Source organism: Amia ocellicauda, chromosome 10 (assembly GCF_036373705.1).
Source record: "Amia ocellicauda isolate fAmiCal2 chromosome 10, fAmiCal2.hap1, whole genome shotgun sequence".
Lineage (NCBI taxonomy): Eukaryota > Metazoa > Chordata > Actinopteri > Amiiformes > Amiidae > Amia > Amia ocellicauda.
Genome location: NC_089859.1, coordinates 24,272,351 through 24,297,942, shown reverse-complemented (window position 1 = coordinate 24,297,942; position 25,592 = coordinate 24,272,351). Strand labels below are relative to the sequence as shown.

At 38.0% G+C, this 25,592-nt stretch overlaps 1 protein-coding gene across 1 annotated transcript in view; it reads right to left on the bottom strand.

Moving 5' to 3' along the window:
- chn2 (chimerin 2) overlaps positions 1–25,592 on the bottom strand; it is an 89,109-nt gene that overhangs the window by 43,608 nt on the left and 19,909 nt on the right. Inside the window, exon 2 of the mRNA XM_066715662.1 lies at positions 4,648–4,686. Coding sequence (XP_066571759.1) covers positions 4,648–4,686 — 39 coding nt within the window. The remainder of the gene's footprint in view (positions 1–4,647; positions 4,687–25,592) is intronic.

Here is a 25,592-nt window from a genome sequence, read left to right as displayed (position 1 = left end):
AGCTTCACAAATTAGCTAGGACAATTAAAATACCTCCTTGAAAGAACAAATAATTCAGAATAATACAGCACCTTATTACCACATGTTGCTTCAGCTGTTTAGTAACATGCCTGTGCTTTTTATTTTAATTGTACACATTCAAACACATTCTTTGAACCTATAACTTGTGAATGTAATGTGATCATGCTCAAGGTGTCATCTTGCATTCAGGCAGAGGATGTGTCCCCAAGGCAGTCAGTCTGTCTGTCTGTCTGTATATTACTGGGACAGCTGAAACAACAGCAGGTGATGCACAATGCTGTATTTTTCATAAGCCTGCGATTTGCTGTTCAATGGAAACATTAGCAAGGAAAATAATCAAGGTTGAGATTTATGTGAGTTATTTTCTGCTCCAGCTGCTTGTTTATTTCTGTTTCACATTTTCTGTGTTTCAGCACCATTATCAAGTCACTCGTGCTTGATTTGTTTAATTTGGCTAACGATATCAAGAGTTTAGAAGAAATATAGGGAGCCCGTGAGTGGAATTATACGCTCAACTAATTTCATCACATGACATATATCAGTGTCAGAAAAGAGAGGGACTGTATATTTACTTGCTGGTCAAGCAAGACTATTTGGGGAGTGATATTCTGGAAGGCGATATTGAAAATATAGAAGATGTATCTCTCAAACCAAACAGGACACAAATAAGAAACATTCCTTCAGAGCACAGACTTGGATTCTCTCAGCTCTTGCTATAACACCACGAGTCAGCGTCTCGACTGTGTGAATTAAGCACATCTGCTCAGAATCGAAAAGATGTCAGGAAAGAGAAGAAAGGAATGGAAGAATGGGATGGATGAAAGAAGGGGAAAAAACACTTGAAAGGCTTTATTGAGGAACAGTGTCAAAATTTAAACACGAATGTAGGCGATGCATAGGGTCTGTCCTAATGTAATTGAATCAATCTGCCATCACAGCAAAAACTGGGCACAGAGATACTATGGGATACAGCCTGTTGTTGCATAAATTGTGCTTCTGCGCTTCCTGGAACTAAAATCTATAGCACAAAAGCACAACACATTCATTTTAGCTCCAGAAAGCACACAATCGTATTAGAATACAGTACCGTAGATGCAACTTTTCAGACTGTTGATAAAAAAGACAGAAAAAGATCAATTCAAAAGAGACCAATTATCCTGTAATGTAGTCTAAACATTGGCATGATGGGAAACTAAACTGAAGGTGCTGGACAGAACATGAAGCCTGAAGCAAACTTATTCTAGTCTGTCGGAGTAGGGGTCCATTGGGGAACGATTTCTTGTTATTCAAGAAACTGACCTTTAGTTTATAAATCCTGTATAAATATGGTTATTCTTTGAGCTCTCAAGGATCTGGACCGATGTATACACTCAGTTATATATTTATGGCCAGATAGTCTGTCAATAAGTTATAAAAGCATCTATTAATGATCCACAAATATATATTCCTTTTACATACAAAAGAGGATTTTCTTTTGTCTTTGTTAAGTTAGGTCAATAATGGAGGTAAGGTTTTGAAATGATCAATGAATTTCCACATTCTTACGAAAGTATCAAATTTCCTTCCATCGCAACCACAATTGTGAGTGTAATTCCTGATTCCTCTTCTATCGTAACTTCTCCGTAATAACACAGTATGTGGGTCTGATTTCCAATTCCTATCCTGTATTTTCACCACTACATAACTGGCTTCATGTTTGTGTCGAACCCCTTTTAAACATTTTAAAGTTACATTAGTGGACATAATTTATGTTCAAATAAATTACACGCATTTATTTTTTGGTGTAATGGCATGTTGTGCTGGAAGTGCAAGTTAAAGTATAATGCATAATAGGTCAAATGGTGTTTAGCAGCCAACTCGAGTGCAAACACTGAAAGAGACATTTCAGATTTCGCAGTGCTAATTTAGATGGACAGTTGGTAATGTTACATTACTTGATTTGCATCGGGTAGCCTGGAGAAATTTTCCAAGCTGGAAGACTTTACCAGCGTACATCAAATTAAATCAAAAACTTCTGAGCTTATTAATAAAAACGAGACAGGCTGTCAAAACCAACAGGCAGTTCAGTTAGATTGCAAGTGCCTGAATTACATTTAATCATTTTTAATAAGTAATCAATTTTAGCATTTCTAAGGCTCAAGGCATTTTTTTTTTTTTTTTTTTACACACAGGGCACAATGGAGGGACCACTGTGATCTAACCCACAGTAACTAATATTATTAACTCCTTACACTTTGTCAAACGTCCCCAGTGAAAGGGACTTGGCTTTGGGGTTCGAATCAGGAGGCAATTAACTGCTGATTACAGTAAAAGAGGACACATGCTGCATATTTCATTATCTGGCGCTTCTAATAGTTCTGCAATTATGAAAGATGTTTTCAAAGAGACCGGCCGCTTCCGAACCGAGACAAATTAGTTAATTTTGTGGAATAAAACCGAAAGCTCTGCGGAATACTTTTTAATTACATGCTGCTTACCAGATCAATAGGAATAGAAAGAAAATCGATATGTAAAAAGTAATGAGAAAGTGGGGACAATGAAGGCTGGCTATGTAGTAACACAGTCTATTAGCCAGTTTGCTTGTGTCTTCACATTAATTCCCCAGCCTTGCATTTAGACGAGATTTTCTGTTTCTTTTTTCTCATGGGAACATTTTTTTTCCCCTCAGTAGATATACTGTGTCATACATAGTTTCCCATATGAGACAGTAAAAGGCTTTGAACATAATCCAAAGGGTGGTTACGGAGAACTGTGCCGATATGCCTCATTTTTCATTTCCATCTTACAGTAAAACCAATCAGTTCAACCACCCACGAAAAAATACACCTACTGTGGCAGAGACAATGTCGATTTCAAATGCTTTCAATAAATAATGAATGAATGCAAACTTCAAACTATTTACTGGAGCTGTGTATGTTTATGGATGTGTATGTATCAAGAATATTTGAGTCCTCAGAATTTGAATGAACTGGAGCAACTGTACCTTAAAGCATGGTCAGAAATTACTAATTAATTGTGTTGAAAGCTCATTGGGAAACATCGTTAAAGCTAAAGGAGCCTCATCTAACTATTCATTTTCCTTATGGGGGTATGCATATTTCTGAATTAGCATTTTTGGAGTTGAAATTAAAACTGCAAGTGGATCAGTTCACAATGAAGAACCATTTACATTTAAATAAGGTGATTCATTATTCTTTGGTTCTGGGGATAAAATGCAAGATGTCACCCTCATCCTGACCCAATAAGAGTCTGTGTCTCATATAATCAATGCTAATCCTGGGAACGTACAGAAGGGCTTGTGTGCGGCGAGTGAGTGAGTGTGTGTCACAACCCCGGCCTGCCGTACAGGAGCAGAACGACTCCTGACAGCATCTTTGTGTTCATGTCATCGTAGCTCATGCTACCCAGAGAGATTTGGGACACAGACAAAATACATGACAGGGAACAAGGAGCCAGCTACAGAAAATATGTTCTGAACTTGAGAAGTGAAGACAATAAAAGAAAAACATGAACTGCTGCAACACTTAGGTTAGAAGCAGCACACTTAGATAGTGTCCCCAGTTAGTACCAAAGCCATATTGTTAAAAAATGTCTTTGAGCTAGTGGGATGTACACTATTCTGTCAGTACATCCACTCACAGAAAATATTACTAATATTACTATCGTTGGCTGGCTTTAATATCAACCAAAAACAAGAATTTCAAACTCAACACGAAAAGCCGACCCAAGCAGGAATCGATTGTGTTGTGAATGTGACCATGAGGCGGAGGAATTGATCAGGATCTTGGATCAATAACCTGGCAGGAACCACATGTGTAAAAACAGACACAATGGCCCGTTTGTAACCTTTAAATGCTCTTGTGTTATGGGCTAAATAGGAGGTAATTAGAGGCCACTAAACCTCAAAGGATGGGAATCATTCAAAAAAGTGTTTTTTAAATGACAGCTTTCCAAAGAAGTCAATCGCCTTATATTCCCGACTGAAGGGGCTCCATTCTTGTACTTCAGCAGCGTGTCAACATTTGTTAACAATAAAATGTGTGAAAGAAATTAGCAGTTGTTTTTAAAACAAACCATCATTTAAAATGGTGCCACTCAATCAGTGATCTGTCCAAGTGAATATAAAAACCTTGTTCCTAATGCTTTATTTTGCATTTTTTGTTTTCCAGTGAACTTATTTAAGTCATGTTTACTCATTTAAGTTTCCATTGACCTTTAGCAAATGGCAGTTGTCCTGACATATACTTTCCTCCAAAGCAGAGCACCCCTCCAGGAAGGTCAATGTTGTGAAATGATAATGTCAAGCTTGGGGATGTTATGATTTAAGTGTGTCCCAACTGAACGCTTGGTTCTTCACCCAAGTAAACATAACTCTGCTTCCTTTTCCAGCATTGCATGGTTTGAGATATGGGGTTCATTCAATACTGAAAATACATTCAGACAATATCATTAGTTGCCATGCAGTTTGCTAGGAAACGGTCAGATATGTTCTTAGACCAAAGCATAGGATCAACTACTAATATAAGAAAAGGCCTGCTTTGAGAGGGACCACAGCCCTATGTGCACACCAGGGTTTAAATGGCACAAGGTTTTGGCATTTTGGAAAGCATAATATTTAATACTCACAGTAGGATTTCCATATCGGTGGCTGATAATCTTCTGCATCTAGAGAAACAAAGGGATAAATCAGTCAAAAAGCAAAGCAAAGTAATTCTGTTCTAAGAATATGCAACACATTTTACCCTGAGAATTCACAGATTTTTTTCTCTTTTTTCCCCCTTAATTTATTGCTCTATATTATAATGACAGATTCTACATTTTCACACTTGTGGGACCGGAATCATCTCTCACTATCACTTACCTTGGCTCGGCTGAATCAATAACTCACCGATTTCCACAGAGTACTACGCATCACAACAAGCCGAGATGATATTCCCTCGGGGGTTTATTTCGCACATATTTAACCACACTCCTAACTACATCAAACCGCGTTACCATAATTACTCAAGCACCTGAAAGCAAAAAGAACTGGACGCACCTATTAGCGTTCTGCACGACAACACCAGTAGATGCCTGCATGTGTAATACAACAATAATCTGTGCTTTTATGTCTGGCATATTGAAATCGGTCTTATGAACGTCAGGCTGTCAGTAGATAATCCTTTTTTCAGAGTCCTACAAACTCTATTGCAAATATGGCAGACGTTTAAGAAGAAAATTGTGAACTTATGGAATCCGCAGATACTGTTTTTTTCTATGCAATGCAAATTATATTACATTGCCATGCAACTGGCGGGCTTCACTTGATGAATGGAGATAAGCTCTTATCCTGTAATGTGACAAAAGTGAGCACAGAGCCTGCATCTACACACCCTGTGTCATTAATCAGAATGGCATTTCTTAACATGCGGTAAGAGCATATAGAAACACAACGGGATTTAAATAACAGTCTGGAAAAGCAATAACACACCGATACATTATTGCACTGCACTGTTAGAGATAGCAAGTCTCACTGTTTAATCAATTCACATCACTTCTCCAAAGCTAGTCTCCTCGCTTTTGCCTTTTTCTTCATCTCCTCTACATTGAAGGTATTTATTTAAAGCTTTAAATCAATATTTTTGAAGCTGTGTACCATAAAGACTATTAGAGTGACCTAGTTTTATTATTAGCAGTGTATCTCAATATCCTAAGAACTGAGATCTATATAAAAATGACAGTACACTGTATTTTATTTATTTTTCCACAATAAAATTTGGTCACATTCAGTTTTTACATCTAACATGAAAAGTCAACAAAAAGCCAACAGTATTGCTTCACTCCGAGTAAGAGATATATACGATGGTAATACAGTTTTCAAACATATCAGTAAACAAACAACATCACATCTGTAATCAAAATCAGTAATATTTTCAGACAGTAATTAAAAAACTAAAAACATAAGAAATCGGGTAATCATAAGGAAAAGTAGGGCAGAACTCTGGCCAACAGAATGATTACATTTCTGATATAATATTACCAGCCTTGACAAAATATTTTCCTGCAGTTCTGTGCAATTTTCATAAATAGTGCTAACCAGGCAATTTGCGTTTTTTGTTTTTGTTTTCTTTTTAATTCCTTTTTAATTTTAATCATCAGCTACGCAGTCTAATTAAAAACTCATTTGCAATCTGCGCAATCAAGTGCTTCAGGCACATCCGTCACCCCGGTGATAATTTCCGATTGTGCTTGGTAAATGTAATCTGCATCATCATATCAAGGACGATTTATTTGGACAGACTACGTACAGTAATTATCCTTGAATTATGGAAACTCGCACCCAAGGAGAGAGAGGCGAACACTGTATTGCGAGGAAGTTGTGATTGAATTCTGTGCCACTAAAGGCCAATATAACCACCTCTTTATTGATTGGAAACCCTGATCTGATGGTGCCTTTGTCACTCTGTTTCAAGGAGAGTGGGTATATAAACACCCAGTCTTTCATCTGGGTTCTCCTGACAGGCCTTAACTTCATATTCCTGTAAGAAATATAGTCAGTATGGCTTATAGATTTACTCACTATTTCCATATGGTGAACAAACACGTCATCTAAGAATATTATACTTCTTATATACCTCATTCAAGCATCAGACATTTTTACTGCAAGTTCTACTTCTGCGATACCTACTACTGTGATTATTTAATACGTGTGCTGGAGGTACTGAGAAACTTAACAGATACAAGTGGTTCTCTTTTTTTTTTTTTTTTTTTTTTACAAATTATGAAAAACCAACTTAAATTATGTACCCAGTAGCACACAGAGGAAGCAGTAGCCACTGACCACCAGCACAGGAAACTCTGAGCTGCTCGGTGGTAACGGGCGAGTAATTTTGATGTCACACATGAGCTGCAAACATAACCATCATGCACAGCATTAAAACTGGGGTTTTAGACAGACATACATACATACTTCCTGTTTTGTTTAAATGAATGAAGCCTATACTTCAACCTGGCTTTCTACGGTTAAGACCCAGACATTTCTACACGATCCTTGCTACACCACCAGTACTGCATGAATCGTGCTTTTTAGTTTACACTGTTCAATTGTTTTGTGATTTCTCAAAGCTGTTAATCAAATCTATAACTGAAAATCCTCGGCCGACATCATTATTACAATTCCACGGAGGAACAGCCCTTCTAAACAACAAAGGATTTCCCATTGCAATACTGTGTGAATATGACATGTACATTAAGCTGATGAATGATAGTAATTAGCTCTGATTTGTATTTAATTTCCCATGCAACCAAAATAAGTGATCTATTGAATATCATGCATAATTCCATATTGTCATTACTATCTTAGAATACATTAACTTCCTATTACAAATTTAGGATAAAAATCGCGCCATTCTCTCTACCCCTCATTCAGTAACCTTCATTCGGATTTCAAAACCAAAAGCGTAATCTTCACAGTGCCTGGGTTTCAATAACCCACAGAACTAGTCTATTTACTTGAGCCTGAATTCGAATGAAGGGACAGTTTTTCATCGTCAGCTGTTTTCACCTGCAGAAAGTCAGCACATTTACTCCTTCAGGCGAACATTCACCGGTTAATGAAAGGTCTAATACTGTATGCTAATGAGACAGGATGAAAACAGAAAAACATCTCAGTAGATACCTGTAATATATATAGGTGCTGCCTAAGCCATCATTCTGGCATTGATATCCCAACACTGAGGCAGCCGCCAATCCCAATTCACATTACTTAATAGCAGCTTTGCTTCCTTCTAGCTATGTAATCTGCCATCAGGTACTTATTTGGTCTGGGCCTGCAGTTTAGGGAACAAATGTTTTCTTTTTGTTTCTTTTTTTCTGAAAGGTTATGACTTACATTTCAAAAGAGACAGTTTTTTTTTTTTGCTAACATTATTATTCTGATGCTAGGAGTCTACTGCCTGAGGTCTGCAAATATACTTTGACAGTTTGACAAAATTTGACAAAATAAGGTGAAAAGTCTGGATGATTTGTTTCAGCATTAGAAAGTGATGCCTAATGCTAATATAAATCCAAAGGACCTGCCAGTCACAAATCTACAACTCGTGAAAATCAAAATCCACTGGATAGAGGCCAGAAACACCTGGCAACCAGAATGCCATCAAGTTAGGAAAAGAAAGCGAGTTGCCTGAAGTGTTATCTAGGCCTTCAATCTTTAAAGATATGATTCTGAAAATTCAGACCAGTAGTCAATCGACTTTCTTAAATTATTTTGGAAAAGTTACTTTGTGAGGTAAAATAAAGAAGAGCATAATGTCTTTATAGGAAAGGTAAATTGCTCTATGCACAATATTACTGTTTACATTATTTGTGTGAACTGGAGGCCTATTTCACTGCTACTAAAGAGGCTGATAAAATGAGTGGACTCTTGGCAAATTGAATTGATCTCGTAGACCTTCATCCATTTGTATTCTCCTCCTTTTCTTCAGGGATGAGGACATCCAGCCATTTATATAATGCCTTTACAGGGCAAATAGTCAAAAGCCATCACAAACAAAAGCAGAATCAAAGGCAAAGAATATCGAAAAATATATAGATGTAAAAAAATGCATTTAAGGGAAAGTTGTAAAGATTAAAAGACTTTAATATGTAGTATCATGATGCATTTTTTAGCAGGTAGAATAATCGATGCTTAAGCCTCGTTTAAATATGTTTGTGTCTTTTCATCAAAATAATATTTTATTTTGTTCATGGTATTGTAGATTATATGGGCATTACAGAAGTGGTCAACATACAAATAAAAAAAGGAGAGAATGATGTCGCTTTGCAGAGCTGCTATGGCTCAATTTTTTAATATGACACTAATTTTTTGAAATGTGAACATGACATAAACTGTGATTAAGGAGAGTGTACAGAAAGCATGCAAATAGAATTAAATGTATCTGAAAGGTGGCGTCTGGCTGTTCATCAGTGACAGATAAGTGCAATGTGGGACATCATTTACCACAGTGACACACTATTGAGTTTTCCAACAGTATATCTGGATGTTATTTTTTCATTTTTCATCTTTATCTCCCTACAATGAAAACTAGTTCTACTCACATCGTAATAATACAGAAAATCTTCATCTTCATTGGTTTAATGATTTTTGTTCTTAATGAACATGCAAAGATTGTACACTCCCAATATGGCTATTCTCTACTGGAAAGATCATTATTCACGGCATCTCATTAAGCTTTTGGAGAAAAATCAAAACACACAAATATCCCATTGGAGGCTAAATTAGGCAAATTAAATTAATAAATGTGAGCTAATTTTTGATCTGAGAGGAGTAATTAACACCACGAGGAAAAACACAATCAGGGCATGAAAAAGGCAAGAAGTTAAAGAAAATGTTTTGTAATGTGCATTTTCTTAAGAAGCTTAAAAACACAGAAAGAAAAAAAAACATTGTGGCATGAAAATACAGCTACTTATCTCACACAATCACAACAACAACTGTAGATTGAAATGGTGAACACACTCCTTCTCAAACCTTGTGTATATCACAGGAAACATTTCTTTTTCATAATTCATTTTCCATTGACACAATCAAAGGTAGCCTATCTGTCCACACAGCAACCCACCTTTGCTGCGATGAACTTTGCAAATGGACACTTGACCAATGAGCTATATTACATCAGGTATATCTGTTGCACAAGGCACAATGTAGTTCACATTAATTACTTTACTACAGATCGTGCTAACTACAAATAAAGTTAGGGCACAGACAAGCATCCCCAAACCAGTTAAAAACAACATTTAACTAACACTGATAAAATGTTATATCTTAAATGTCAGAGCCCATTTATTGTAATAAAATCCCAATTACCCAATTACTGTAGATTTTACCTTAGCGGTTATTTTCTTCTGGTGACAAGACGACAAGATGTTGTTGTTTTAAGCGGCACTTTTACATTCTTCGAGCCCAAAGGCAGTCTGGAGTCTGAACAATTGTGTGTGGACTGTTGGCAATATAGATTGTTAACACAGACAGACCGAAATTTAATGAAGGACCCATGCTCAAACAACAACACATGAGGTGTGAAAGTAGGAGGATGAATCCTTACATGATCAAGAACAGCTGAGATCTCATTTACCAGAAACTATACTACTCAGTCGGCATCTAATAATAAAAAAAGAACCCTGTACAACACTGCAGACCTTCAGAAATGCAATGGAAATTACAAAAGAAAAAATAATTATATATATTTGGTGCACTGCACTAGAGCTCCCATTTTTTGAATTACAGCTACATAGAAAACCCTCATTGAAACCAAAAGCAAACATCAAAATGTTATAGGCAGGTCATCCCATTGAAATAAAATGAAAAAAACGTAATCCCTTCTTAAGAAAGACACATCATAGACACATCATAAAAAAAAATGTACAGTGAAAAGGTTGTGTGTACTTTTGCACTCCATTCTACTTTATGTGGGTTTCAAGCTGCTACAGTACAAAGGAAAAAGCTCATTCACCAACCACTCTATATTGTTACCTCATCCTGTTGGATTCTGGGAGCTCTGTATTGGTTTAAAGTGCTGCCGTGAATTGGCATTGACAGCGTGTGCCAGAACAGACCCTTCTCGCTCCTGTGATCATTCCTTAACAAGTTCCATTTCAAACCTAATTATCGTGCCTACATGACACTGTTAACCAATGCAGTTGGTGGTATTTCATTAATCAGACAAACCACTTAGTGTAATAAAAAATGTAATAAAATACTGTATTTCCACATCAAACCGCTATAGTATCACATTTAACTTGATTCCTCAATACGTTTGTGAAATTAGTCCTAGCTTTGATCTTTCCACTTCCACTACATCGAGCAAAGAATGAGAGTTTTTCTGCTCGTTCCTTCTGTTATTTTTTCTATCTACATAAGGAATAACGGCCCAGGTTCGTGAAACAGAAAATAGAATATATAAGAGTCTTATAGATTAAACATGCTATTTTGAAGGATGTACATTACTTGTCTTTCATTTGCCTTGAGAGAAGGGGGAATGGGGGTTTTGTGGTCCGGTATAAACATAAATATAGAACCTTTATATGAAGATCTGTGACATTTATATACTCTAATGTGTATAGACTGTGTGTGTAGGCCTGCTCCCACTCCCTTTATCCAAATCATCAAAACATTCTTGATGTTCAGCTGGCAATGATTTTGACCTTCAGCTCCACGAAACAAAAAAATGTCTTTTACTTCGGTGGGGAAATGGCAGAATTGCTGGTTTGTGCGTTTGTTAAAAGCATTCGCCAAGGTGAGGGTTGACAGTGCTGAAGGACAGAACATATCATTCTTTTGCACTTAAGATCAGGCCTATATCTAGCATGTCAGATGTCAGCAGACGAGAGGGAGAAATTCAGTTATGGATCTTGACATGACTGATGCATAATGAAATCAGATCAGCACACCTAGGTAGCATTTGGAAAATGAATATCTGTCTCAATGGTTAGGTATTGTTCCATCCCTTTCAATGCTTCTCTTTGGCTACGTATGTGAATGTATAGCGTGTGTGGTCAGGTACTTAGATTTGACGTCAATCCCGCTATACCAAGAGACGGGTCCTTTCACGCAGGGGATGACATCACCGGCTCAGAGAGATGACATCACCGCAATGAGCTCACACACTAGGAGCCCCATTACAGATGTATGTGTAAGTGCACATGTATATGCGAATGTGAATGAGTGTGAACACGCACAGACTCCGGTTTGGAAAGGATGTCTGTGCTTTCTGGAAGCAAGCCCATCACTGGCATAATATGAGATGCATGAAAACTACAAAGCTCCAGGGGAATAGCAGAAGGGCTGTGGGATGGAGTCTCGGCCCACAGCTCTGCAAGCAGAACCGGTTACCAAAGAGCATGGATCCCCCAACATGTAACACTGAACCCCCCCGGCAGTAATTTGTCCCTGCGCTGCAACCACACAGACATCTGAAAAGGAGAGTCCGCTCTGCTTCTAACAGCAGGTTACATTTTGTGGATTCTGGGAACGGTATGGGGTATTTGTCCGGGGGGGAAACAATATCTTTGCCCAGACTTTTTTGAACTATTTCAAAACATCAAACAGTGAGACAGCACTTCTGAAAGGTTACATATAGCTGGCCCTGGGTGAACATATGGTTTTCCTTTTACAGGGGTCCCCATAATTCTGACAACCTACCATTGTACATAGCTTAAACCCCAAAACTACTTCAATGATAACAAAGGTGGTCTGTTTTCCAGGGAGTGAATACAGTTCTATTGCCTTGTTTGGCTACAGAAAACAGCCTGAATCCAAAATCCGTCTCGACAGGCTGTAAGAGGTCTGGGTGTAATTTATACCCAGATGATTTCTTTTACAAGCCCTCATCACATACACACTGCGAGAGCAGGCCCATAGTCAGTGAAAGAATAAAACCTCAGTGTTTTGAAACAGAAAACATGCCTTTTTGAGAAGACAGCTCATCTTCTTTGCTGTCTGTGATGCAACGTTCATGAAGATACAGGCTGGGTGATGACTCAGGAAGCGGCTGTTGCTCTTGGCATGACCTTGCGTATAAATATTACGGTACCAACCCGTACCCCGTCAAGACGTTGACCTTCCCTGAATCGCTCCTCTGCTCAGAACTGTTGATTTTAATTCCCGGCACTTTGGACTCTTGGAAATCATGTTGCATTCCATTAAGCAAATGTCGGGATTTCAAAAGGCAACAGGTGATTTCAGTAATCATTTCAGACAGTCGTCGATTGTAAAGATGCCTTCAGAATGGAGATCGCAGTTTTTGAAGAAGCCTTTTCATCATGAATGTGGGCTTTAAGAGCTTTAATAGCAAACATTCACTTTTTAAATGACTTACTTAGTAGACAGACTTTCCATAAATAGTTTACTACTAGAATTTGTGGTTTAGAGGAGATGGATCTCATGGCAATTTTTTATTTTTTTGTGTATATTGCAAAAATGACATATCTGTATCTCCAAAAAGACCCTTGCTCTTCCTGCAATATAGTAATTGCAGCGCATTAATCCGTTTCTCTTCTCACTCTTATCTGCAGTGTTTCCAGGCCAATTATAGTTCTGGCAACTTACCAGACACCACAACGTTTCAGAGCTGTGCAATTCAAATGCAGTAACTTTGAGCTTTAATCTGCAAAGCAAACACATTTTCAACACACTGCCTCTCCAAGCTGCTGATTTTAATTGTGTTTGAAAGCTTAATTCTGGTCTAATATCTGTTATTTGTAACCATGAAGTCTGTGCCAACACTTCAAACACTTAAAAGAGGAGACCACTAAGCCAATCCAGATCAGTGCCTGAAGCCTCTATTATACACCTCAGTGCTGCAAAGGTGACCATCATCGAACATGAACTTTAACCTGTGTGAAAAAAGAAACCATCCGATGCCTCCTTAATCAAGAAGGCCCACATTTGCATATGCTCCTCGGTGGAACTGAAACATGATTCAATACACAGTAACTCACTTGAGATATTATACACTTCAGCCTCCCTTTGAGCTGTAAGTCCGGTACCATATGATATCAACAGGTTAAATACACCTTGAGATAACAATATCATTGACATGTGACTGCGCTCAAGCTAAAGGTTTTGATAGATATGTTAAAGGCAAACATTACACCCATGCCTTTCCCCCTGTGCGGCGCCCAGTGGAAGTCCTCTGTTTTGAAACACTGCTCTCGATGTGAGAGGATGTACAAAGCTAGTCCCACAGTGAACGCCATCTGTGTCCTCCGATTCATCTGCTGGGCTGCGCTTGTGTGTGATCCAGCACAATACGGTGGGATGTTAATTTTAATCAAACCTGTCTTGCTAATAATAACGGCCTCCGGGCTCGTGAAAAGGGTCTGCTTGATCCCGGTTTTCTCTTTTTTTCCAGCATCAGTTTCATGTGGTGCCGTATCTGTTCAGTCAACCCCCTCCATGTCTTTAATCTCTTCCCCCTGGCCACCTAGCAGTGCAGACGGGGAAGTGTCGGTACAGCTCAGCAATAATGCATGGGCTTGGGAGCTAAATTAACCTTGTGTATCTCTGCAATACGAGTTTCTAAGATGTAGAATAACAGATGAAAATGGCCCAGAATGAAAGCAAGACATAGCATTGTAATAATGATGGACACCAAGTTGCATTTTTGATGTGGGAGGATAGCAGCTACTGTCTTCTTTTTAAATGCGTGATAAAAATAATGACCTTCTGCTTCTGCTTCTGTGGTCAAAAAAGAAATCCAAATATTAGATGATTCAGTATTTATATCCCTTTGAACACATTCAAGTCAAGCACTGTGTCAGAGGTCACAACAAACAACAGCTCGTGTATCTAAATCAATCTTTAATAGACATCAAATTAGAAATCCACTTTGATGATTAAATTATTAAAAGTGGTTACGTTTTTGTCAAACAGTTTAGCGTAGGGAAATATATTTACTTCTAAAAACCTGAAGCCAAAAAAAGCATTATCTTCATAACATCCATTACAATTTGGAGTTAATACTCTATAAAGGATGGGATCTATTTAATATTCCTCTTGTATTTTCTACAAGGAAAAATCTGTAAAAGGGTTGCACGCTCAAATCAATTACCATATGTTAAACCCATACTGTGTTGCAGCTTGCTTTAGTCCCAGTTTACCTTTCATTTGGGGCCATGAAAACAAAAGTCTTCTGCAATCAGACACAGATTAGGAGAAACTGTGATTACATACACTCATCCTGCCTCACAAACAAGACTTTTCCAGCTTGCATAATGAATGTGCTACGATGCCCTTAAAGTACAACCAATTTGTCCTTGCCAGTGCCCGATGCTCTATCAGTACAACAAAAATGAAACATTCTGGTCATGCCAAACTACTGACAAACAAACTGTTAATTATCTGAAGGAAGGCTTATCGGTGATTATTCTAAGTGCCAGTAGCAGTGAGCTTTAAATTATCTTTAGTTAAATATAATTTGCATAATAATGTTCTAGGCTTAACCACAAGAGGTAACAGAGGTACCTGCATTCATTAGAGAAGTTTTCAAAGAAGATGAATAAATAAGTGCTGTCTTCAAAAGTGATACGATGATACACAAGTGCTAATTTCATATTGGGTTCACATGTAATAGAAAGTGATACACAATGTCTTTAGACCCTTCTTCAATTATTGAAAACAGAAATGAAACTCTTCTTGGTGTACTCAATTTAGAGTTTCAGAAGTTAACAATACAAAAAAAAAAGATTGTCAGATTGTATTATTGTCATGCTAGACAATATGGTATATTTTAGTTTTTAATAACTCTCATAATAATATTCTATACATTCTATTCCAGAAAGGAGAAGCGCTTCGCATTGAAACATGTACAGTAAACCTTGTGGGGATTGTAACTTCTTTACATAATGACAAAATGATTGTTTTTGGAGTATTGCTTTGAGTAATGTAACTACATTTTGCACTACAAATAGTAGCCATAACAGGAATAATGTAGACTCTGCATACTGGCTGCTTGGCTCAAACGATGGCGATAAATTGCGGGGTGTGAGGAATTCTGAGATGGTGTTCATCAGAGGGTTACAATCAGCTGTTTAAAAATAGGAAGTAGAAAGTAGACTCCCGCTATACAAATCATATGTTACATAAATTAGATTTGGACCTGCAGAATTGCTATGCAATTTAATCATTTTTTTTTCTTCCTTCCTTGTAATTAATACTGAACTGTCTAACATATCCCAAGGTGCTTAAGAAGGAAAAAAACAAACATGTGTATTACAAGATCTCACAGAGATTCACAGAGCTTGATAAACTGATAAACTCTATATGCATCACTACATTTGAAGAACATCACTGTCAACTCGTGTTACTGGGTGCACCACCCAGGACTAAAGTATTAAGGCATTACCAATCAATCACATATTACAGGGATCTTGACTTGGGAAATCTCAGCTGTTCAGTGGATCTGCACAAAGGGGTCATAGAGACCACTCCACTGCATGCAAACAGCACTATAAAGCAGGAATACAGGATTTTATAAAGTGAAAACTGAAACTACTCGTCAAATGCTTTACTTGAGGGAAGACACGCATTAGATAAATGTTTCATATCTCGGAGCAAAGTTGATGAGGCTCCAGATTTAATATTAGAAAGAAGAACATGCGCAATATGGAGTCACACAAAGACAGCGTCCACATGCTGCGCTGTGCTCCTCTGGATTAAAGCCATGGGCCTGCTTTTGAAAGTGGCACATTCTTCCTCTAAGTGGAAAGAGGACTGTTACTAAATGGTAAATGCACTGAGGGAACCAAAGGCTATTCAGTGTGTGAGATGATTTTTGACAGCATCTGTTTTCAGTGCCCTACAGATATTCCTTCCAAAGAGACATGCTCACATTTTTCCCCAATGTGATTCACAAAGGGTGTGTTACGCAGAACGAGCCAGTTCACTCTGTTTCACTGGGATGCTTTTCTAATCACCGCAATATCTAATGCAGGGTGTTGATTTACGTCTATAAAACATGTTTACAAACAAATCAACACAAAAATCTATGAGAAATCAGATATAATCATAATAAGTCAAAGCAGTGAAATATGATAGCATCTCAAGCTCAGATGGGATTATCATACTGTATCCTTCAGTGTTGCATTACCTACCTGTTTCTCTTTTATTGTATTGCTTTGTTGTATTGCTTTGTTTGTGTGATCTATGCACTGTAATTGTACTTGAGTAATCTATGCAGTCAGCCTTAATGCATTTTATTTCCCCCTCCCCCGGTGGTTTTGGACTGGGGACACACAGAGCACAGCCTGGAAGCATAGATTTTACTTTATCAATCGCTGGTAAAGCTGCAAAATACAAACTGAATCCTGTTGAGTTTGTAAATGACAGGAGTATGATGTGAAACCCAGAAGCACATTGCAATGTGTGCTCTTGGGGGACAGAGAGACAAATCAATGTTAAATGACCAGATTCTGGTATGCTCAGACAAAGACTTGCCATTAACCCAAAAGAAGCAAAAATAAGCCAAGAGTCCACAATTGAACTCTAGAGTAAACCTAGCACAACCTCTTTCAGAAAGACAGTTAGCTATAAACATATCAAAAGGATGTTATTCTGTTCAATACTTGATAAACATTTCAAAATGTTAGTGCCTGGAGTGAAAAAAACTATTTTGTGTAAAAAACATCCGTACAGAGTCTAATTGCACCTCGGCTGCGATCATTAGAGTTTCATTGTGGAATTTAATTAAACACATTCACATCCCCTCGCTTCCCCTTATTAAAACCATTTAATTTGACTTTACTATGTTGACTTTACGTCTGTGAAAGAAGATAATTCATAATAAAACTATGCTTTCTTTTAAAATAGTGTGTTCCTTCCACGCTTACTAAATTAAAGAGGATTAGTAATTGTCGCTGGCAATTTGACATAAAAATACATAAAAGAGTTCCCCTCGGGCACGAGCTGAATATGCTCTTTTAAATAAACAGAGACAAGCTGAATGTCAGATCAATGTTAAGGATGGGAGATTGCAGGAATAAGGCGCCGGATCTGGTATATTCTTAAACTGTCCTCGCCCCCGGCTCTGGCAGCAAACAAGCTCCACACTTCTGAAACCCTGCAGTGTCTCTGTCCTCTGGACCAATAAGAGGCGCAGTCCTAATAAAGTATTATAAGCATCACAACTGAACTTGACAAAGGCAGAGATTTAAATTATGACACTAAGCAAGATCTGTAATTATAAGGAGAGCAATGCAGCGCAAGTGAAGATTTCAGCTTCACAGACCAGTGCACAATGGCAATTCATTAAAAAGCAATAAGGGAGAGCATTCACAAAAGATACAGTGGCACTCCTAAACAGAAATCGGTATTGATTGAAATAATAAAAAAACTCAAGTTATAATTGTATTATATATGTACATATTGGAAATTAAGTTAAAAGCACTTCACTTAATTGCAATGACTAAACTACATAATAGCATGACCTTTTCTCGATAAATCTTGAAGTTGAAGTTCCTTTGAAGCCTTTCTTAAAATCGGTTACATTTTCCTCGGCTGTTGATGTAGCGATGCGTCACCTGTGTTTTTGAACAGAATATTAGCTGAATATATTAAAGCACTTACAGCAACATCTGCACAGGCTGTTCCATAATTATTATCCACCCCCTGTGTGTAAGAGGGGAAGGTAATTTTGCTGTCAACAAGAGCCATCTCCGCACAAAAGAATCTGTTCTTCTGCAGAAACAATCACGAATCCAATGTCACACTCCTGATGCCTTCCACAACCAATAGACTCTGTTCCCTGCTTTATACAGCTTGCTTTAAAATGTAAAGCAATTAAAAAAGAAAACAGTACCCCACTCTATGTCTGAATAAAGTAAATGTAATGTGTTTCTATTACAGGGATCGGTGTTGACCCATGTCTTTGTGCTGTGTATTCTGCGACTGCATTGCTGTTGAGAGAGAGAATGGTTTCTAAAGCATGTGGGAATTGTAAGGCTACGTTTCCAAAGCTATACAACAGCAATTCTGCTTTTACAAATAACTAATTTAAAGACTTAAAAACATCTTTACTTGTCTTACAAAATAATTGGTTGAGTTTTATAATGTAATGTATGTGGTTTAACAAAAAAAAAACACAACATTACAGTACAATACAGCTTCAGCAATCAAGTGGAAAGATACAATACAATAGGCTGCAACTGCAAGTTCAAGGTCGGTTAAATTGTCTGACATTACTATGAATTGTTAATGATAATAATGGTGACTTTGTAATAGTTATTGTGGTATTAGATCAATATTCTATTTAAAAGTTTAAAAAAGATACATGCACAGTTATATCTGCTGTTATTATGCCACAATTATACAATATCAAATAACAACAATGCTGGAGACGTACTTTATAAGTGTCTTTATAAGTGTCCCACCAATCATTGAAGGAAGTACGTGGAGGGAAAAATAACAACCTGGAACTCATAAAGACCTCCCAGGTACACTTTCTATTAGGGCTGGGCGATATGACTTTAAAAAAATATCTCGATATTTTTAGACGTTTGGGCGATACACGATATATATCTTGATAATTCTTGTTTTTATCCAATCAAGCCACAAAATAAGACCAAAGACATTCAAACTACAAGTATTTCGTTAATCCTTCAATAAGCAAAACTAACAAATACTACATGCAGGCTGTCATGGTAAATATATGCAGAATGCAACACATTACAGGGCAAGTATGTGTATATATATACACACACACACACACACACACACAAGTTTTTAAATAGCTGGCGTTACAGTAGTTTTAATAAATCTGAAATGTGGGGTGCCTTATCCCAGGGATTTTATATAGAATAATTATCCGGTCAAGGAAGGAAGGACAGCAGCTCCCGTCTAAAAACAGTCCATATTCACCGAGGTCTCAAAAATGATGTATTAGAGAAAAAGTGACCACAATGCCTACGCGTTTCGACTTCTCTTCCTCCGAGCACATGGACACACAGCATGACTTACTGTCACACAACGCCAGTCACAAGTCATGTGATCACGCAGCACATGCGCAGTAAAGGTCCAGATTCAGGCAGATTGAGCACAGCCGGGTCTATAGCGGCGCATTAACATCTGCTGGACAGACGTTTCTCCTGTGACTGTCGCGTCTCGATTCTACTTACAAATACAGCACGATGTTAATACAAAATAGTTATAATAATAGTAATAGTAATAATAATAATAATAATAATAATAATAATAATAATAATACAACTGTTGAACCACTTCATCATCTTAATAAAAAGAAAATGATACTTTCTGCATGTTTGCATTGCTTTCCAGTTTATTAAAATGCAAACAAACGTTATACAAATGATATCAGTCTATATTAGCGGGGGTGGGGGTGCTTGCAGATCGCGTTTAGCCCGGCGACGAGAGCGGGGCGGACCGTGTGCGCCTGCGCATTACAGTGTCTCTTGGTTGTGTGTTATTGTGTGTCGGTCTCTCTCATGTCCGTCTGTGTTTCTGATGCTCATTTCTACCTGCATCCAGCACGCAAAGCGTCCTAATGACGTAAAACACTGCCGTAAAGTTTGCAATTTGCGACACCACGATATAAACGATATACCATAATATGAGACGAAAGACGTTTTTCTATCGTCATACGATATATATCGTCACATCGCACAGCCCTACTTTCAATACTTAAAACAACTCCCTGTTAACACCTGCAATTGTTTGGAAACTCACGCTACTATTGCTAGTTACGCAATGCCACCGCATTAGATTAGACTGCACCTAATCCACTGTGACTCCTGTTTGCATTACAGCTCCTAACCGGACAGTTTACATACCGACTGGACTACACCCATCTCAGACTGCACTCTGACACAAACCAAACCCTGTGCCCTGACGATGTTAGAGTTAGTTAATGAAAACCTGCATAAGGTTTTCGCTCATGAAACCAGCAGTGTTTTAAAATTTATATAATACAGCTCTGGAAAAAATAAAGAGATCACTGCAAAATTATCAGTTTCTCTGGTTTTACTATTTATAGGTATGTGTTGGGTAAAATGAACATTTTGTTTTATTCTATAAACTACTGACAACATTTCTGCCTAGTTCCAAATAAAAATATGAATGGAATGGAATGGCTGCCATACATGTAGAGATGCTGATTGAAGAAACAATTGCAGTGGTCTCTCAATTTTTTCCAAAGCTGTATGTATTAAAGGACAGCTCCTAAACTAAGAAGTACAAGCTTAATATAGCAAGCTCAGGAGGGCACAGCTATGTCAATTATCTGCAGTCTTTATAGTAGGTAGGCTACACCCCACCCAAAACAGCTTCCAGCCCAGTATCAAGAATGCTTTAATTTGTTAAAGGTTTGATCACAAACCAATGCAATGTCTCAAAGGAATTTAATTAGCATGAATAACAAGGCCTCCAGTAATCATCTCAACATCCACATTGAATTTGAGAATGTAATGCCGTAGGGTGCATGTTCCGTTATTTATAATTCATTAAATTGTTAACTGGAAACTTTTCCCTCATTAAAACTTGTGATATTTACAATACAAGCACAGTTGAAATATTGACTGCTAAAACAAAAATATAAAAATATTGTACAGAAGGAGGAAAATTATCTGTATAAAACTGGGACACTACCCAAGTGCTCTGGCTGACTTTTAACAGAAAATGTATAGAAAGAATTACAGATTTTACTCACATTTACACTGTGCTTCAGATTCAATGTGAGACTTATCTTGTACAACAGAAAAGTGTGACTGATTGAAATTTCCAATAGCTATTTAATTAAAACAGAATTTGTATGTTTTGATCATATACATACTCCCATCTGTGCTGGAATTGGTTTTATACACAAGTTCACAAGAATGTGGAAAACAACCACATACATTATTAATTGTAATTTTAAAGGGACACAAGGAAAACAAACACCAAAACCCACATGGTAAATACTTTTCTACTGCTCCTAAAACAAACTCACTGCAAGGTTTACTATCAAACACTATTTCAGAGAAACATAATTTTTTATTTTAAAAGCTAAATGTTTAAATATTCATGCAAGTTATTAAACAGAAGCAGATGTCTGCAGTAAAATGAAAAACACTGCTAAAAACTCTTGTACTGATTACTGTGAAAAGCACCAGAAGGTTTTATTAAAGCCAATGAAATATCACACTTTGCATCAGAGTGTTTTTTAAGGATTTGAAAAGAAATCAACAACTCTACAGCCAGCAAAATGTTTTTTCGGATGTATTCAAATCTAATTGCAAGTGGTACTTGTGAAAAAAAGGGGAAGATTCATGTGTATACCACAAGTAACAGACAAGGCTTTAAAATTATCTAAGTGTGAGCTTTTTGTGGAAGATTATTTCCTTGTGCATCGATGTGAAAGGTCTGAGAGATTAACCGGGTGGTGGTATTTTTCAGGTGCTGGATCTGAATATGGCAGAACAATTGGCTGACATTTATACTGAGCACATTGTTCTGTGTGGGCCATGGTGCTTGTTTGAGTGTGAAACTCGTTCATTGTGAAAGAGAGAATATGTAATGAATTAATTATACCTTTCTGATAATAATACAATTAAAGTACACCTTCCTCTCAACCGGTCTCCCTGACGTGAGAGAACGTCGACAAATTTGTGTCATTGTGAGGTGTTCTTCACCGCACGATTTCGAGGAAGCTGCAATCCTTTCAAGAAATTAACATGGACGAGAAAACAGGCACTGCACAGCCTAGAGTGAGGAGAAAGTTTTAAAATAGTGTGAAATCCAAGGTGCTGGAATACCAAAGGAGCTGTTATTGTGGTGCTGATTAAATTGGCATGCGTGGGAGGAAGGTGATGTATTCAGAACGAACGTTGGGAACTCGTGACTGGTGAATCCCAAGCCAGGCAGCAGTAGACGAATGGAGGAGGTGAGGTGTCGGAGAAAGAAATAGGACTTTGATCCTTTCTCCTTCCTCCTTATAATTAAATAAGTACTGTACCAGAAGGCCATTCTGGATTTCAAAAGCAGATTCCACCAAATATATCAACACTGCATACATGCTTGGGGTCTAAGATACTAAACAAGAAAAAATGATGACAAATCTACTCCACACAACACCACTGGCAGCAAACTGAATTTAGACAATTGAAAGTTTCATACTAGCCTTCAAGTATATATAGAGTAATCCAGAAGAATGCACTCAGGACTCAAAAAAGCTCCACAATGCACTTGATAAAACTCAGACTTTTCTTTGAGGAATATGGTAGAGGTGATAAATATTAAAGGAGCTGTTATGTCACCAGTTTCTCTTGTTTCTGGGTTGCCTCCATATTTCATGTTTCTTGTTTCTCATTTCATGTTTCTTTTGTGTAGGCTCAAAGACACATTTTACAGACTGAACCTCAACAGATTGCTATCTACCATTCAACTTAGCTGTACCAGCAAGAACACACTCTACTAAGACTCCTTTAAAGTGGAATATAAAGACACAACCAGCGAGGTATTGATGTGGCACAAGGTTTAGTCTAGAATCTTTGTATTTTAAATAGATGGAAATGGGAGCACTGTACACCCCCCACACATGGCTTACATGTTGCAACGTTCTTTCAAACATTTTCCGTTTTTTAAAACTGCATTCAATATTAATAGCAGAAAGAAAAACAGCACATAACCCCAGAGAACACAGACAATAGGAAATACAAGTGTTAGGCAACAGCATAAAAATGCATATGATGCTGCCTAGCCCCCCTCAATCAAACACTTTGTATGAGTGCATTATGGGATATCTCACTCTTCAAGGGGTCCCTTTGACTTTCTTTGATACAATATGGAACGAACCAACCAAATACCAGAGTACTTCAGCTATCCCGTATTTACACTTTATGTCTCACACCAAGTGGGCCAGTTCAGCAAAAAGAACGAATCCCCACACACGTAAACCTCAAAAAGACTTACCCACTTGATTATAAAGCCATGTATAGCACACAACACAGATCTAATGCAACGTGGCCCCTGCAGAGAGGTGATGAAATTTACAATTTTTATAGGGGAACTAGCAGTTTGCTTTGAGATGCTTCAAATGAATCCAGACAAATGTATCTGCACTAATTAAATAGGAGAGCAGCAATGTGGTAGCAAATGAATACCGTCTGTCTTCCTCGAACCTGTTTCTCTGACTCAAGCTACGCAAGTGTAAAGAAAGTGTATATAATTTAGCTGAAGCATATACAAATAACTTTTGGTCGACTGAGTTTGTGGGTTTTCTCCATGTCCAACCAGTTCCTTTCCTCAGATAATGGCTCTCGCCGCCCTTATATTCGTCACGAGGCATTTCAAAGCTAAATCAGATTCCAGCGACTTGCAATCTCTTACATTAAACAAGTCAGGTGTTTCTAATTTGAAAGGTGGGCCGTGAAATCGTACCGCATGTAATGTGCAAAGGAAGGACCATCTAGTAGACAGGGACTTCTGCATTCCCCCAAGAAACGAAGCTCAGGAAACGGACCGTCGTCATTCCGTCAATTATGAATTAATTTATGGCAGTATTTTGTGAATAAGAAGATACCCCAGTTAAAAACAAGACTAAAAATACTTCAAATGTAAATTATTCAGATGGTGACCACACAAGTGCGATGTAACTGAAAGAGTAAATAGGAGCAGTCAATTGAAGACACTGAGCACATAAAGAAAGCAGTCTGCAGCTGTCGGCACGTCTCTGGTGATGTGACACAGCATGCATTTACGTACTGTTGCGATAATATCAAAGCTGTTAATGCAGTAGCATCGGCAAATTTGTTCTCTGACAGAAACTGACATTCAATTATGCTACACGTAGGTATTTAACTTTTCCATTTAAGAATCAAACCCATTCTCCCACTTGTAAGTTTATGTTGTGACACTGAGATTGAAAAGTGCTCTCCCCTCCCCAGTAGAGGCCTGCCATTTGGGGTCGGTGGCAACTGCTCACATTATAGAAGTATGAAGGGTCTCATTTCTGCTGCACAGTTGTTCATTTCAGACACATTCTTAGCTGCTCTTGTACCTCAGCAATATGCAATCATGCAATCTCAGCTTCTCGTATGAATGACCCTGTTTTCATTTGCCTTTCATCTTAGCATTCTTCATTTAAATATATTTTTTCGGAGGACTAGGTGAGAGAGTAGAATTAGAACATTTTCAGAAGAGCTCACACTGTGCACTAGCTGATGCAATTCCAGGTTCATCGAAAGAACTCAAATCATTCAAGTCAATCAAAGCTGGGAAACGCATCCTACGGTGTGTTCAGCCTGTTTTTTCCATTCAAACCTACACAGGTTGCTGTTCTGGGTTGTGGGCAGTATATGGCTTGTCAAAATATGTTGCAAGGGGCAGAGTACGCAGTCAGACACGTTTGGTTTCGAGAAATCAGCTGTGTCCCTCTCCACCGGAGCAACAGAAACTATAACATGAGTACATGTGCATTGCACCAGATCATGTACACATTTCCGTAGCAGGCTAAATCCACCCTTTAACACAGAAGAGCGATTTTGTGTCATTGTGTACACTCAGGAACACAATGCAAACAAACTGACTGTTAGCTGTTACCTGCTTGAACATTCGTTTCTCGCAGTCAGAGACAATTGTTGTGACTGGTTCTCTGGCCCGCAGCCACGGTGAACAAATGGGAGCGCAATGGCATGACTGCAGGGCTGCTGGGCAGGTTCTGTACATGCCGTCCCGTGAACAGAAACAGGGGGACAGGCTGCCGCATTTCAGAGCCGGCAAGTGGTAACAGAACGGGGGTGGGGAATGTATTCTGGAGGTCTGACAGCACCGAGGCCAAGCCTGTTAATGTGACTATCGGTATTATATCCGGTCTATAAAGTTAATAATACCTGCTTGGCACCAACCGTATATCTCCACATTATGTGTCACTTCTGTTAATTATTTCTTCTCTCTCTCGAGTACAGAACAATGGCTGCAGCTAAACACACAGCATTTCAAAAAACTGTCAGCATACACTAGTGGACCTAAGGTTAATACACAGTAAATTATTTATTAGGGTGCTTTTACATTTACACATCAATATGTATTACACTTGTAGCAAATAAAC